Source organism: Pongo abelii, chromosome 5 (assembly GCF_028885655.2).
Source record: "Pongo abelii isolate AG06213 chromosome 5, NHGRI_mPonAbe1-v2.0_pri, whole genome shotgun sequence".
NCBI classification, from domain to species: Eukaryota; Metazoa; Chordata; class Mammalia; order Primates; family Hominidae; genus Pongo; species Pongo abelii.
Window position 1 is genome coordinate 109,977,628 of NC_071990.2, and position 13,703 is coordinate 109,991,330.

The window sequence follows — 13,703 nt, forward strand, 5'->3', positions numbered from 1 at the left end:
GGGCTGAGGAAGAGAGGCCTGGGAATGCCGGACCCATTTTGCTTTCATCAGAACTCCAACCTGGTTACAGCTGGAACTGAGGGAAGGGCAGAGCTGAGAGAATCGCAGAAAGATGCAGCCAAAGGCCTGATTGCACCATGCCTAAAACCCACCTTACCTGTCCACATTCAGGTTATGTGAGTCAATAAATTCCATTTATTGTTTAAATCCATTAAAATTAGGTTTTTGTTATTTGTCGATTAAGATATCCTAAAGAACAAAACAGTGCCAATCTGCCTCTACGAAGAATTTCACAGAGGAGCTTTAAGAAATAATTTCTGAAATTATTTTTGGTACATGAAAAATCATTGCAAAAAATTTAATTACAGTCTTTAATAATATGGAACAGGAAACTAGGAAGAACAATTTTGCTGGATGACTGAATTAAGATCCAAAAACATCTGATAGGCAAGAATGCTTTGCCAAATGCAGCACTGTGGAATTTAGGAAGAACAAGCAAAGGCCCAACCTGGATGGGAAAATCTGCCTTAGTGCACACGCAGGAAAAGATTAGGGACACCCACCACTGTGATGTGACCACCAAACCGCTAATGTCATTTTAGGCTGCAGTGTTACCTAGAACATCTCCTCTCTGTCTTCAAGCCATACTACCTTTGGCTGAGTGCTGGGTTCCAGACTTTAAAAGGGATCCAGACAAGCGAACACTCACTTCGAGTAACTGAGTGTCCTGGAACAGATTTGAAACCGCATCATGTGAGGAACAATCGAAGGGACTGGAGGAGTTTGCTGATGACATCAGTGACGACCACAGCCATAATAGTAAACATGTATTATTTACCATGTGCCTGGAACTGTGCCAAGCAATTGCACATCCTATCATTTAGTCCTCACAACAGTCTCACATTGGGGGATAGTGTTATTTACCACCCTCTTACACAGATGAGGAAACCAAAACTTACCCAAGGTCACACAGCTATAAGTGGTTGAACCATGGGATTTAAACCATAGGAGATGACTTTATGTGGGGAATGCAACATCTTTAAATATGTGCAGGATTATCAAGAAGAAAAAGAATAAAGATTTGTTTCATGCAGTTCCAATTAGTAGAACCAAGACCAATGAGCAGAGTTTACAGAGAAACAGATTTCTGTTGAGTACGGAAGTCCATCTATTCTTCCTTTTCTCCTTAACGGAGTGATTTTCTTTTCTTGATGCCTCTCTTCCCCATTCAGTCTTACTGTGGGACTTCAGCTCTACGGCTGTGTGGAAACCCTGGTAGGCTTCCCCTGCTATCCTATTCCTCCATGGCTACATTCTGTTATTTCCTCTGCCTGAAATCCTGTCAACCCTTGACTTATGGAACCTCTTAAATGGTTCCTTCTTCTCCAGTTCCACTGTCACCCTCAGATTAGTCATTGTTCCTTCTCTCCAAGTCTCCTAAATACTCTTATCATTGCACACCCCCAAATCCCATCACTTCCTTGTATAAGAACCGATGACAGTTCCTTATTGCCTGTCAAATCAGATTCATTTACTCAACCCGTAGAGTGGGTTGAGTAAACCCATAGAAACCTTCTATGCCTGTCTTACTTGCCCTGGGCACTTATCCCCTGCCCTCAGAATCAGGCTGCTTATGCCTGTCTTTATTTTCACTCATGCTATTCCCCTTCTGAGAGTAGTGTTGTCATTTGCTGGTTTAACTTTCATTCTTTTATTATTATTATTTTTTGAGGCAGAGTCTTGCTCTTTTACCCAGGCTGGAGTGAAGTGATGCAATCTCAGCTCATTGCAACTTCTGCCCCCTGGGTTCAAGTGATTCTCCTGCCTCAGCCTCCTGAGTAGCTGGAATTACAGGCGCCTGCCACCATGCCCGGCTGATTTTTGTATTTTTAGTAGAGATGGAGTTTCACCATGTTGGTCAGGCTGGTCTCGAACTCCTGACCTCAGGCGATCCGCCTGCCTCGGCCTCCCAAAGTGCTGGGATTACAGGTGTGAGCCACCGCACCCTGCCTATTATTATTTTTGAGACAGGGTCTCACTCTGTTACCCAAGCTGGAATGCAGTGGCACAATCACAGCTCACTGCAGCCTCAACCTTCTGGGCTCAAGCGATCCTCCTGCCTCAGCTTCCAGAGTGGCTGGGACTACAGGTGTGTGCCACGATGCTAGATAGTTTTAAAAATTTTTTTAGAGGGAAAGTCTTGCCATATTGCCCAGGCTGGCCTTGAACTCCTTGAACTCCTAGGCGCAAGTGATCGTCTCACCTAGGCCTCCGAAAGTGGTGGCATTACAGTCGTGAGCCACCACGCCGGCCAACTTTTATTCTTTTAAGGCCCATTTTGTGGTCCACTTCTCTCACTCAATAATCACTTCCTTCTTAGCACCCTCTAGTTCTTACAATCTGTTGAATTTCACATTCTAGTGCTTTATTAACAACTCTATTGGACTTTTCCATTAAAAAACAGTGGTTCCTTAGTTCCTCAGAGTAGATTTTAAACTTCATCAGGGCAATGCCGTGCACATTCTTTAGCTCAATAAGATTTGGCTCTGGACTGTTTAGACAAGTGATTATTGACTCATAAGGAAAGAGAAAATTAATCTGTTTATTAAGTTCTTCCAATGTCAGTCACTGTACTAAGCAGAGTCATTGCATTCAATTTAAGATGAGGAAACCAGGCTCAGCACAGTGGCTCACACCTGTAATCCTAGCACTTTGGGAGGCCGAGATGGGAAGATTGCTTCAGGCCAGGAGGTTTAGACCAGCCTGGTCAACATAGCAAGCCCCCCATCTCTATTTAAAAAAAATTTAATGTTGAGGAAACCAAAGCTAAGTAGTTCGCCCAAGATCACAGTGCCGATAAAAGTTAGACCCAGGACCCAAACTCAGGCAGCTTGGCTTCAGAGCCTACATATACCCACCACACCATAAAGATCACATAGAACAGCAGTTAATACCAGTCCTGTGCTCTTTTTTATTTCTAACATTATTATTACTTTTTTAAAAATTATACTTTAAGTTCTGGGATGCATGTGCAGAACGTGCAGTTTTGTTACATAGGTATACATGTGTCATGGTGGTTTGCTGCACCCATCAGCCCATCATCTACATTAGTTATTTCTCCTAATGCTATCCCTCCCCTAGCCCCCCACACCCCCCAACAGGCCCCAGTGTGTGATGTTCCCCTCCCTGTGTCCATGTGTTCTCATTGTTCAACTCCCACTTATGAGTGAGAACATGCAGTGTTTGGTTTTCTGTTCTTGTGTTAGTTTGCTGAGAATGATGGTTTCCAGCTTCATCCACGTCCCTGCAAAGTACATGAACTCATCCTTTTTTATGGCCGCATACTATTCCATGGTGTATATGTGCCACATTTTCTTTATCCAGTCTATCATTGATGGACATTTGGGTTGGTTCCAAGTTTTTGCTATTGTGAACAGTGCTGCAATAAACATACGTGTGCATGTGTCATTGTAGTAGAATGATTTATAATCCTTTGGGTATATACCCAGTAATGGGATCGCTGGGTCAAATGGTATTTCTGGTTCTAGATCCTTGAGGAATTGCCACACTGTCTTCCACAATGTTTGAATTAATTTACACCCCCACCAACAGTGTAAAAGCGTTCCTATTTCTCCACATCCTCTCCAGCATCTGCTGTTTCCTGACTTTTTAATGATTGCCATTCTACCTGGAGTGAGATGATATCTCATTGTGGTTTTGATTTGCATTTCTCTAATGACCAGTGATGAGCTTTTAAAAATATATTTGTTGGCCGCATAAACGTCTTCTTTTGAGAAGTGTCTGTTCATATCCTTCACCCACTTTTTGATGCGGTTGTTTTTTTCTTGTAAATTTGTTTCAGTTCTTTGTAGATTCTGGATATTAGGCCTTTGTCAGATGGATAGATTGCAAAAATTTTCTCCTATTCTGTAGGTTGCTTCTTCACTCTGATGATAGTTTCCTTTGCTGTGGAGAAGCTCTTTAGTTTAATTAGATCCCATTTGTCAATTTTGGCTTTTGTTGCCTTTGCTTTTGGTGTTTTAGTCATGAAGTCCTTGCCCATGCCTATGTCCTGAATGGTATTGCCTAGGTTTTCTTCTAGAGTTTTTATGATTTTAGGTCTTCCGTTTAAGTCTTTAATCCATCTTGAGTTAATTAGTTCCGTGCTCTTCTTGAGAACTGGGAGACCCAGCACTGCTGAGCATTTGCATATAAGAAAGACACTTCATTTTTTCCTCTAGAAGTGGGGATACCTGTGTGTGGTATTTATGTAGGCAACCTCATCACTGACCATGACCTCAGGGAGAGTGGACTAGTGACTTTGAAAGCCCATTAGTTGAAAAGTATCTTGCTTGATTTTAATAGTTGTGTAGAGCAGGTGTATGTATTGAAAGGAAGGCCTTGTCCCTAGTCTCAAACCTTCTCGTTATTTCTAGGAGTGATAAATATCCTTGGTTCCACACCCTGACAAACTTGGTATTTTACCTTTTCACAGGGTTGATTCTTTTATTTCTGCCTTCTTTGAGAGGTCCCTGTCCCCATAGCCATTTTCGATTGGCTAGTGACATTTGCTATCATGTATTTTTATTATGTACAAATAAAGCAGTTGTTTCTGAATATTAATTAGACAATTTTTGGAAAATTGACTTCATCTTTTTCCTATTTTATGATTAAAGGAAGTGTTAAGTGTTTAAAAAAAAAAAGTGGGGGTGGCTGGTGGGTGCCATGGCTCACACCTGTTATCCCAGCATTTTGGGAGGCCGAGGTGGGCAGATCACCTGAGGTTGGGAGTTTGAGACCAGCCTGACCAACATGGAGAAACCCCGTCTCTACTAAAAATACAAAATTAGCCAGGCGTGGTGGCACACACCTGTAATTCCAGCTACTCGGGAGGCTGAGGCAGGAGAATCCCTTGGACCTGGGAGGCGGAAGTTGGGGTGAGCCGAGATCGCACCATTGCACTCCAGCCTAGGCAACAAGAGTGAAACTCCATCTCAAAAAAAAAAAAAAAAGGTGGGGGGAACACGTTTATGAAGTAAAAAATGGTATTTGGAGAAGCTAATCTCCAGGGCGGTAGGAAAGGCCAAGGGCTAAGCTGCAACACAGCATAGTCACTGGGGGGCTCACTACACAGGAAGGAGAAGACACGGGCACATACAGATGTCCACAGGGACTGTCACATGTATAAGCTTTCTTTGTGAGTTTTTTGGAACAACTATTATATTTGATGGCCAAAAAGAAATTTTGATATAAAACTTGCACTCTTCTTCTCCTGGTGTTTTTTTACCTTGGAATTTTGTGCAGATATTTAAAAGTAAGTACTTCTAAGTGTCAGCTCTGGCTAAAGAGAAGCTGTATCTTTCAGAGATGTTCTCTACATTAAATAAAACTTTTTAAAAACCTGAGCATATAATCCTGCTATTGGCCAGCCACTGCTCTTTTATTTGGAATACAAAATATTTATCATCTGGGGGCTGTCCAGATTTATTTTCAGTTTTTTAATGTTTAAAATATTTCTAAAAATAAGTATTTTCAGAGAATATTAATTTAATTTTAAAAATGGAATCAGGGCACATTTTTATGTAGTGGAAAGAGAAGTGAATTTGTAAATTATGAGACCTAAGTTCCAAATCTGTCTTTACTGTGTGACCTTGGCTACATCTGGCCAGCTGGGACACAGTTTCTTTATCTGCAGGGATAGGGAGAGGGAGGAAGAGAGAAAAAGAGACAGAGGTCTTTCCCAGCTCCCAAAGGCTAGGCTTTTGTAATCCAAGCATCCCAGAGTTCTTTCTTATTGTAACAGTGACCCCTTGTGGTATATATCCTTAACCAATTTTGTTTTGATTTGCAAGGTAAACTGGATTTTTTGTTCTTTGTAGTAACTGTTTTTCATGTTGTTAGGCAAATATGACTTGTTTTAAAAAGATAAATCTTACTGGAAAATCAAAGGTAAATTAAAGCAGCATATAGAGGCCAGGGGTGGTGGCCCATGCCTGTGATCCCAACACTTTGGGAGGCTGAGATGGGCAGATCACCTGAGGTCAGGAGTTTGAGAACAGCCTGGCCAACATGGCGAAACCCCGTCTCTACTAAAAATACAAAAATTATCTGGGCATGGTGGCATGTGCCTGTAATCCCAGCTACTGGGGAGGCTCAGGCAGGTTGCAGTGAGCCGAGATTGCACCACTGCACTCCAGCCTGAGCAACAAAGTAAGACTTCATCTCAAAAACACAAAAACAAAAACAAAAAAAACACCACATATAGAGCACCAAACCCCACCTTATAAACAATTCTCGATGGTTTCTTCAGAAACTGTATATTGGCTGGGCACAGTGGCTCACTCCTATAATACTAGCATTTTGGGAGGCTGAGGCAGGAGGATCAGTCGAGACCAGGAATCACCAGCCTGGACAACATAGTGAGACCCTGTCTCTACAAAATATTTTAAAAAAATAACCAGGCATGGTGGCATGTGCCTGTAGTTCTGGCTACTCGGGAGCCTAGGGTGGGAGGATCACTTGTGCCAAGGAGTTTGAGGCTGCAGTGAGCTATGATTGCAGGACCACTGTACTCTAGCCTGGGTGACAGAGTGAGACCTATCTCAAAATAATAAATAAGAAACTGTATATAGCAGACTCTTGTCATTTACAAAATTAGAAATGTTGTGATGTTTGTGCTGAGTGTTTTATGTATTCCTCCTAGGGACCAGGGGAAGAGACATGCGAGGGCCTCATCATGCCCCAGTAGCTCAGACCTGAGCAGGCTGCAAACCAAAGCAGGTGAGGGGTCCCCACACTCCTTCATCTACAGCATCTCCACTTGAAGGAAAAATGTTTGCACTGAAGATATCTATGTTGGCCACTGAAAACTTCAGGAAGTTTGTCCAATTTGATCACAAATCAACATTTATTTTTATACATTTTTATTATATTCATACAATCTTACCATCTTACCACTACCCAACTCTGATGGCTCAAACATCTATAGATGACAGTCTTTTTTTTTTTTGAGATGGAGTCTCGCTCTGTCACCCAGGCTGGAGTGCAGTGGCGCAATCTCGGTTCACTGCAAGTTCCGCCTCCCAGGTTCACGCCATTCTCCTGCCTCAGCCTCCCGAGTAGCTGGGACTACAGGCACCTGCCACCACGCCTGGCTAATTTTTTGTATTTTTAGTAGAGGCGAGCTTTCATTGTTTTAGCCAGGATGGTCTCAGTCTCCTGACCTTGTGATCCACCTGCCTCAGCCTCCCAAAGTGCTGGGATTACAGGGGTGAGCCACTGCGCCCAGCCTAGGTGACAGTCTTAATGGTTTTATAGACATCATTTTGTAAAAGCATTTGGAAAGTTGCAAAACTTGACATTAACATAGTTCTTAGGTTCAAAGCTTGAGTTCAAGGCATTGCTTGGCTGGGCATGGTGGCTCACGCCTGTAATCCCAGCACTTTGGGAGGCTGAGGCAGGCGGATCACTTGAGGTCAGGAGTTCAAGACCAGCCTGGCCAACATTGTGAAACCCCATCTCTACCAAAAAAAAATAATAATAATACAAAAATTAGCTAGGCATGATGGGAGGGAGTGGGGCACCTGTAATCCCAACTACTTGGGAGGCTGAGGCAGCAGAATCACTTGAACCCAGGAGATGATGTTTGCAGTGAGCCTAGATCATGCCACTGCACTCCAGCCTGGGCGACAGAGCGAGACTCATCTCAAAAAAAAAAAAAAAAAAGATAATTGCTCACTTAAACTATATTAACTTTATTAAGACCGTCCTTTGGGCCTTTAAACTGTTTAATTGAGAAAATATATAACAATATAAACCACAGTCTAGAAATGATACAAAATGTATTCATGCAATAGAATATAGTTGTTACAAAAGTGAACTCATGGGCTTTTGTAATATTGTAATATTGAGTAAATTCAGTACAAACATAATATGAGATGAAACAAGTTGCAAAAGCAAAGACATATATTGTTTATGGATACACAGCCATGTGGTAAGCATGTGAAGTCAAGTGTAATCATAGTAACCAGTGGATTTAGGATGGTGGTAACCCCTAGAGGGAGAGGAGGAGGGGAATGGATGCAGAGAGCCACATATCTGTAATGTTTCGTTTCTTTAAAATAAGGGAAAGGATAAAAATATGGCAAAATGTTAATATCTGACCAAACTAGTGTGGGGTACACTGATGTCTGTTATATTCTTCATATATTTTTGTACCCATGAGATTTTACAATATTAAATAGTAGATTTCAAAAATTCTTATCTTCAAAACTTAGTTTTTTATCAATAAAATGACTTCTGTGCCATTGGGAATTTCTTTACTCAGGAAAATCTTAGATATACTAATTTCTGAGCCAGCATAGTTGCTAAGGATTTTACATTTACGTGCTAAAAACATCAGCCAATCCAAACATTGTGTCAGGTTTTTGTGTCCAGAACTCAGAGCTGTGGTTAACAACTATAATCACTGAGACAGCAAAATCTTCAAAAACATGCTGAAATTTTTGCTTGACTTACCCAATTTCCTGTTGAATCATAATGTTTATATTTAGCAAACTGTGAACCTAGATGAAAGTGCTTTCTAAAATATTAGATTGTTGCCCAAGATCAAGACAACCTTATTATTATTTGTGTGTCTGTGTGTATCTTAAAAAGCAATTATATGATTCCATGCTTCATTTTCTAGAGTAACTCAGGGATTGTGTATAAAATGGAGGCAGGAGGAGGCCCAGCGTGAGTGAAGAGGTGGAAAGGCTGTAGCCAGACACAACTGTGCCCTTTGAAATTCCTGGGAGAGGGTTGGAAGGAAACCTTCATACCAGTGACTGAGTAACTTTGGTTCTGAGAAGAAGTAAATCTCAGAAACATTCAGAAGGGCCCGTGAGGGTTAAATAAATTGTTCTGTGATTTCTGATTCACCCCTATAATTCAGCTCTTTCTGGGGTGAATAAGTTATCCATTTTATTTGTCCTGAAAAACAGGTTGATAGTCATGGTTTCTCATAGAAGCTCTCTATTAAGCATCATATTGCATAGGAGGTAAAAAATGCAGACTTGAACTTATTGGACTCAAAGTCTGGTTTCTAGTAAATTTAAGTGTGTCATAAATATGTGTCAATTAAATAACTCGCCTGACTTATTTTCTGGCTTTCACTTGCCTTGATAAATGTTGATTTTATTTTATTTTTTATATACTTTGGACTTTGAATAGGTTAGTTGTCCACAAATATGAGCAACTATGTTTTTTGTATTACTTGAATATTGATGTTTACTTTTAGAATCCATATCCATAAATTATCAAAGTTAAGGCAGATTCATAAAAACAATGACCCAAAAGATTGAGATGGTAGTCTACAAATTATCTGTAGTTCCAGAATCCCTGAGCCTGATGGGAAGTCAGTTAGAGTCTTGGTTTTGTGAATATTCATATATTTTGCTACAGAGTGCTGCCGCAGAAGACCCTACGGGGGTGGTATGTGATATGCAATGTGTATACCATATTGACTTTCTAAAATCCATATGTTCCTGTATCCCAAACCACATCTGATTCCAAAGGTTTTGGATAAGGGATTGTGAATCTGTACTGATGTGGGCTAATTTGTCCTAAAGACAATTCAATTTAGTATCTGATGGTGAAGTCTTGCATTGGGTTAGATAGATAATCTGAAACCTTGCTATCAAGGCTATTTACTGCACTGCAAATGTTTAATAATAGCTTTGTTGACAACCTCTTTCTATTTACTTTTGCTGCTTAGATGATCTTGGATGCCCTGTGTGGGTCAGCTGCTCTTGGCAGTGGGAAGGGTTGATAAAAGGCAAGCCTGGACTTGCTGCAACTGGTAGTGGCCATTTCTAGCATGTAGTATAACAGGAAGGGCTGTGTGTTGGGTGGGATAGGTAGATTGTACAGCCTCCCTGCTTCTCCTGGGTGACATCAGCACCATTTGATGGTTTGAGGATTCATTTCAGAATTCAAATACATCTCTGAATTCAAGTGAATTTTTAAATATATGCCATTATGTGTTATCTATGGATTTCTCTGCTATTTTCACAGATAATCATCAAGGGACTTTATTGGATTTCTTGATGCAGAGAATTCTATTTTAATACATATTAATATTAAAAAATATTAATATGGATATTTACTAAGGTATTACACACATTCAATATGTGTTGTATATATTTTTCTCTTCAAGAATAATAAGAATGTATTAGAGGCATTGGAAAATACAGAAGAGCACATAAAAGAAATTAATAATCCTAATCCCAATATTTAGAGATAACCATTGTTACCCCATTTTACAGAAGAGAGGTGAAGCAATTTGCGCACAGTCAACCAGCTAGTAGGTGGCAGAGCTAGGATTCAAACCCAGATGGTGACTCTGAACCTGTGCTATTAATAGGCCTCCTGCTCAACGTGTCCTTTGTTTAAAGTAACCTGAAAATACATGGGCCATATACCCTTTTGCTCCTCTCTCTGTCTCTGTCTCTCTGTCTTTCTCTGTCTCTTCTCTCTCTCTCTCTTCCAACCTCTCACCATCCGATTATTCCTGATTTCTAACTCTTTATGTGACATTTTTAGGGTCCAGGCATCTTCTGTGTGGACACTTAATTGGCACCAGGTCCACCCTGCCCCAAGAGGGCATGGACTCCCTGACTTGATGTAGACCAAGTGCCGGATAAAGGACTTAAGGGGTGGTCTTCAGAGAAGGGAGACTGAGGAATACATCTCAGGACTGTTCAGTAATGCCTCAGCACAGCAATGCCACCTCCAGCTACAGTCAGTGTTTTAGATCTTGAGATACTGCCTGTGTGAAATATAATCATAATTTGCAGTTTCTAATATGAGTTACATTTCCCCCCAATGTTACCCTTTAGTCGGCTTGTTTGCTGCAAGTCAGCATAGCTTTGAGGTCAAATGCAGAGGCTGGGGAGTTATATGACCCTGGGAAGATAAGTTAATACACCTGGGCTCCACTTTCTTCACTTGCAAAATAGGGACAGTTTGGGAACCTCCTCATAGTGTTACTGCAAAAATGAAATGGAGGCCTCCTGCATCTAGAGTACACAGTCAATGGTTGCTATTCCCTACAATGCATATTCACAGGCAGCATCTACTCTTGATGGCTTGGTAGTATCACACAGGCATGAGATATTGCAGGGGTGATAACCTGTTTGTATGCTTGTTTAATCAGGGAAATGAAATTAATTATATACTGTATATTGCTAAAGGCTTGGCACTGAGCTCAGAGCTTTACCTATACCATGTCTTTTAATTCTCATACCCTTGAAGGCAAATATTCTGTTTTGCTGATGAGGAAACAGAGACTCAGGAAGGATAAGAAACTGGACCCCATCACTCACCATGTCCATAATGGAGTTGGGATTTGAATTGAGATTTGTCAGCCCCCAAGGCCCAGGCTTTTCTGCTACACCACACATAATCACTTGGCATTAATGCTACTGGCCCCATGTTAGTGTGGACATTTTATTTCTATAGAAAAGAAAGTCATTTTAGGTCTCCCTTTTAGAAAATTTTTCATTACACATTTTTAAAATCCTTATTCTTTACATATCTATAGTTATCTATTCTACATTACAGAGGGATAAGTTTAAGTAAAAATGTACTCAAAACTGTTTGCCTTACTGACAGTCATCAGTATTTACAAAGCTTACTACTCTATGAAGTGACCAGATCATATTTTAAAGTTCTGACTTTTTTACATCATCCAGTCTGAGTTTAATTTGGGGTAATTTGATTAGAAGACCTGTAGTTCTAATGAGAAATAGTCAGGCTTGGGGAGCAAAGGGTAATTTAATTCTCTAGTTTATTAATTGTAGTGATGAATAGTAAAGGCTTTTGACCGTGCTTCATGACAACTCCTTTTTCATAGCTTTTTCTCCTGCTCTGGATTTCTTTTGCAGTCCCAAAAGCTGACCTGCAAGAAAAGGACGCAGAAATAGAAGTAGACGAAGTCTTTTGGAATACAAGAATTGTACCGATTTTGCGTGAATTAGAAAAGGGTAAAAAACAAACAAACCAAAAACTGTTTTTGTTTAAAAAAAAAAATACCTGTAGTTATTTATGTGTTCCCCATTGCCCTGATATTTTTAGTAAGTTTTCACTATCATTTCTGTGAACATGTTCAAAAACAAATGAAGTCATCTATTTATTTACCCTGTGTGTGTTAAATATTACATGCACACATACTTTTTAGTAAGATTATGCTTTAAATGCACCAAGAGAGCCAACTTCTAAAACTTCCTCTGTAATATAAATTAATTATCATTTCCTCTGCCCTAACCTCTCTCAAGTGGCTCTTCATACTCAAGAAAGTAAAAGATTAAAACAGATTTCAGGCTTGGAAGCTGAGTCTCATAAACTGGCGTCCTTGACAGGTGTGCCCATGGTTTCCTTGGTCCAACTGGTATATGTCCTACTCTCTTGAAGGGAGCACATCTGTCAGGAATGCCACCCACAGCATGGGAAACGGCCTGGGATGTGTCCCAACCTTGCGCTCTGAACTGCCCCAGAAGTGAAGGCCCACCATCGATGGGTCCCTGCAAGGGTAGGGAAAGCATGTCATGGGATGGCCTTCCACTTTCTCCCTCTTTGCAGCTAGCTCCTCAAGGATTCTCTTTCTGAAGTTAACCAGGCTCCTCTGGAGTAGTGGTCATAGCCCTAGGGAGAGCCCAGGGCCTGGCACACAGTGCACAGTAAGCCTTTGCTAGGAGTTGTTGATGAGCAAACCAGCTTGGTAGCCACAGGAAGATGCTCTAAGAGAAGCAGGGTAAATGAATCCTCCCCAGCAACCAAACAGGGATGTGCTGCAAAAGACCTGATTACTGACAGGTTCAAATGACCTCACCCCTCCTCTGCTCCCCATTGGTGCTTGGCTGTGTTCATGGTTAATGTGGGAGCCCTGGACAGGGTTCTGGTCCTGGTGCTGCTACTCGCTAAGCATATGGCCATGAGGAGTCACCTAGACTCTGTGTGCAATAGTGTTCTCACCTGCCAGACGAGGTGGAGATTAGGTTATCTCCAAAGGCTTCTGCAGTCCAAAGTCCTAAGGATATGAATGTGATGACTTTTTCCCCTCTAGAGTTACTATGTTCACCCTCATATTAGTGTGCCAGGTTAGCTTTGGGCCCTTTATTTCAGGAGATACGTGCAAACACTAGTGAGAAGAACAATGAGTCTGGGTAAGGGTTACACAAGAAAATAGATTGCAAAACATTGAATGGGGACACTGAGTCAGTATTGTGAAGGCCTTTCTTATACGAAGTCTTCCTACAGGAAAGAAGGATTTTTTTTTTTTTTTTTGAGACAGAGGGTCGCTCTGTCACTCAGGCTGGAGTGCAGTGGCGCAATCTCGGCTCACTGCAACCTCCGCCTCCCAGGTTCAAGCTATTGTCCTGCCTCAGCCTCCCGAGTAGCTGGGACTACAGGCGCCTGCCACCATGCCTGGCTAATTTTTTGTATTTTTAGTAGAGATGGGGGTTTCACCATATTGGCCAGGCTGGTCTCAAACTCCTGACCTTATGATCCACCTGCCTTGGCCTCCCAAAGTGCTGGGATTACAGGCGTGAGCCACCGCACCTGGCCTAATTTTTTTTTTCTTTGAGATGGTCTTGCTCTGTTGCCCAGGCTGGAGTGCAGTGGCACCATCTCAGCTCACTGCAACCTCCATCTCCCAGGTTCAA

General features: G+C 41.4%; 1 protein-coding gene across 7 annotated transcripts in view; it reads left to right on the forward strand.

Moving 5' to 3' along the window:
- ARMC2 (armadillo repeat containing 2) overlaps window positions 1-13,703 on the forward strand; it is a 125,564-nt gene that overhangs the window by 39,316 nt on the left and 72,545 nt on the right. For all 7 annotated transcript variants that reach the window (XM_024249093.3, XM_054557968.2, XM_054557966.2 and 4 more), the window contains 2 exons: window positions 6,704-6,780; window positions 11,925-12,023. In XM_024249093.3, the coding sequence (XP_024104861.3) occupies window positions 6,704-6,780; window positions 11,925-12,023 (176 nt within the window). The remainder of the gene's footprint in view (window positions 1-6,703; window positions 6,781-11,924; window positions 12,024-13,703) is intronic.